The sequence below is a fragment of the Cicer arietinum genome, chromosome 4, assembly GCF_000331145.2.
Source record: "Cicer arietinum cultivar CDC Frontier isolate Library 1 chromosome 4, Cicar.CDCFrontier_v2.0, whole genome shotgun sequence".
In the NCBI taxonomy this organism is placed as follows: domain Eukaryota; kingdom Viridiplantae; phylum Streptophyta; class Magnoliopsida; order Fabales; family Fabaceae; genus Cicer; species Cicer arietinum.
In genome coordinates this window covers 26,646,996-26,649,244 of record NC_021163.2, presented here as the reverse complement: position 1 = coordinate 26,649,244, position 2,249 = coordinate 26,646,996, and the positions used below count along the sequence as shown (strand labels likewise).

The 2,249-nt window shown below is 28.3% G+C and overlaps 1 protein-coding gene across 2 annotated transcripts in view; it reads right to left on the bottom strand.

Annotated features, from left to right (window-relative positions):
• Nucleotides 1-707: 707 nt before the first annotated feature.
• LOC113786280 (uncharacterized) overlaps nt 708-2,249 on the bottom strand; it is a 9,919-nt gene continuing 8,377 nt past the window's right edge. Inside the window, exons 2-4 of one of the 2 annotated variants that reach the window (XM_073367150.1) lie at nt 1,499-1,625; nt 973-1,251; nt 708-877 (exon numbers count right to left, since the gene is read on the bottom strand). In XM_073367150.1, the coding sequence (XP_073223251.1) occupies nt 833-877; nt 973-1,251; nt 1,499-1,625 (451 nt within the window). In that variant the 3' untranslated portion in view covers nt 708-832. The remainder of the gene's footprint in view (nt 878-972; nt 1,252-1,498; nt 1,626-2,249) is intronic. The other variant, XM_073367151.1, reaches the window with a different exon arrangement.

The window sequence follows — 2,249 nt, the reverse complement described above, 5'->3', positions numbered from 1 at the left end:
TATTCCAATTTTTTATTTATTAATCTCCCATAAATCTATAATTATTTTCTACCTGAATATTTAAGTATCAATTTTTAAATATTGAATTTCATACTATATATATATATATATATATATGACACTAGATTCTCACAAAAATTATATTTAGATCAACACCAATTTAACAACAATGTCATAAAAGTTCATATAACTCTTTCACACAAAACATTAACAATACACTACATGCAATCAATCTTTCAATTTGTTCAAAACATAACAAATAATATTTGATTTAACAAAATATCTAAATGGAAGTAATCAGTGCATAAGGTTATCATCCATATTATCACCCATATCGTCATTTCCATTATAACCTTCTCCTTCTGGTTGAAGTGTAGAATTTTGATTACAATGAGGCATAATACTCTCAAATATCCGCTCTCAATGCGCCATCTTTTTTTTAATAATTTCTTGTTCAAGATTCTTTTGTTCAAGTTCAATCGTAAAGCTTCAATCTTAGCTTCCATAGCAACAACTTTTTCTGATGATACATCACAATCTGTAGACGACAATTTTATGAATGCTTTGATTGTTGCAGCTTGAGATCCTAATCCAAATATGCGTCCTTTCTTGTTTATGCCTCCAACAACAGTTGGCTACTACCCTCGCCATTATGAGATTGTTAGTGATGAATGTGGCTAGGCTTCAAAGAGTACACACACACACACACACACATATATATATATATATATTTGGTAAAGACATTACTTTAAGGATGGTGTATACATACAGCTATCTTTGCCTGTTTTTCATTAAACCACTCACCTGGTTTCCCTTTTGGCCTATGAAGTCGCTAGTAAACCTCAAAATTGGTTGGTTCTCTATTCAATTCTACCCTCTAAAAAAGTAACCAACAATCATTATGTTAGTATAAATATGATTAAATTGTCATTCCAACAATTAGATTATGTTAGTATAAATATGATTACTAACCATTTTTTTGACATGTTCTCTCGCAGTTATGGATCCTCCACTATGCACATTGTGTCCAACTTGAGATTGCCTATTTTTCTTATTAATCATAGAAATTTTTTGCCATGTCTCAGCTTGCCATTGAGCTTTCAATTGTTCTAAATTTTCTTCCCCAATCCAATCACCCATATCTTCACCATTACACACCTTGAACAAAGCATTTTTTAGGGCCAAAGATCCCCTACTGTTAAAGCTTTTTTTAATATTTGCTTCATCCTTCTCAAGCCATTTGTATTTTGCCTATTAAAAAGAAATCTTTAGTATTAAAATAAAACATAAAGAACAGATCCAAAAGACATTAAAATAACTGAACATCTCAAGAAATATGATTTTGAAAAAAGTTGTAATCTAAAACACATAATCATAATAGGAAGTTAGAATTGTCTTATAACCATGAATATAAATAAATAAATAAAATCAGAAATTGCACTATAATAGAATAAGCGGTGATGGCCTAAATTGCACTAATCAGAAATTACACAAATACCTTAAAGTCCTTTAACCAAGCACACATTGTTTCGTCATCCACACTACTCCAACATGACCATGCCCCTCCAAAGTTTTCCTTGAATATTTTTGTGATAACACCTCTCACTTTGGATTCTGGTTCAAAGCTAAAAGTATAAGAAAAATAACTACTATGTTAGAGGCAATTTAATACATGCATCTATAGAACTACATTTATAAAATTAAAGTTTCTCTAATTGATAAATAAGTAGAATGTCAATTACCATAGTTAATAAATTTATATGAAGATTGCTTGTAACGATTTAGGAATCTTAAAGGGTTAAAGTCCTAAGGTTAGTTTAGTTGGTACAATAATAAATTATCGTACGAGTTTGTACTATATGGTCAAAAAATAGTACAAAATGTATTAACCTAGCTCTAAATTTTTCCCACTATAAAAAAAAAGTAAATAATATAAATTATGATAAGCCTATACAAAAAACTATTTAACTAATTAAAAAAATCTAAGAATTACAACAAATAAACAGATTGTTATATGATTAATGAGGATATATATAGAACAAACAAATGTAAAACAAATTCAAATATGTTGTTGATTTTAATCAATATTCTATTTTGCACACGCTTTAATTATCATTCTTATAAATTCAGTCACAAAAGAAGATATGGAGCTTTCTAGTCCATAGTGAGACCCAATTAATATATTATTAATCTAAATTGATTTATATATGAGGAAATAAATTATCATTGATTACATTATTAATGTGATT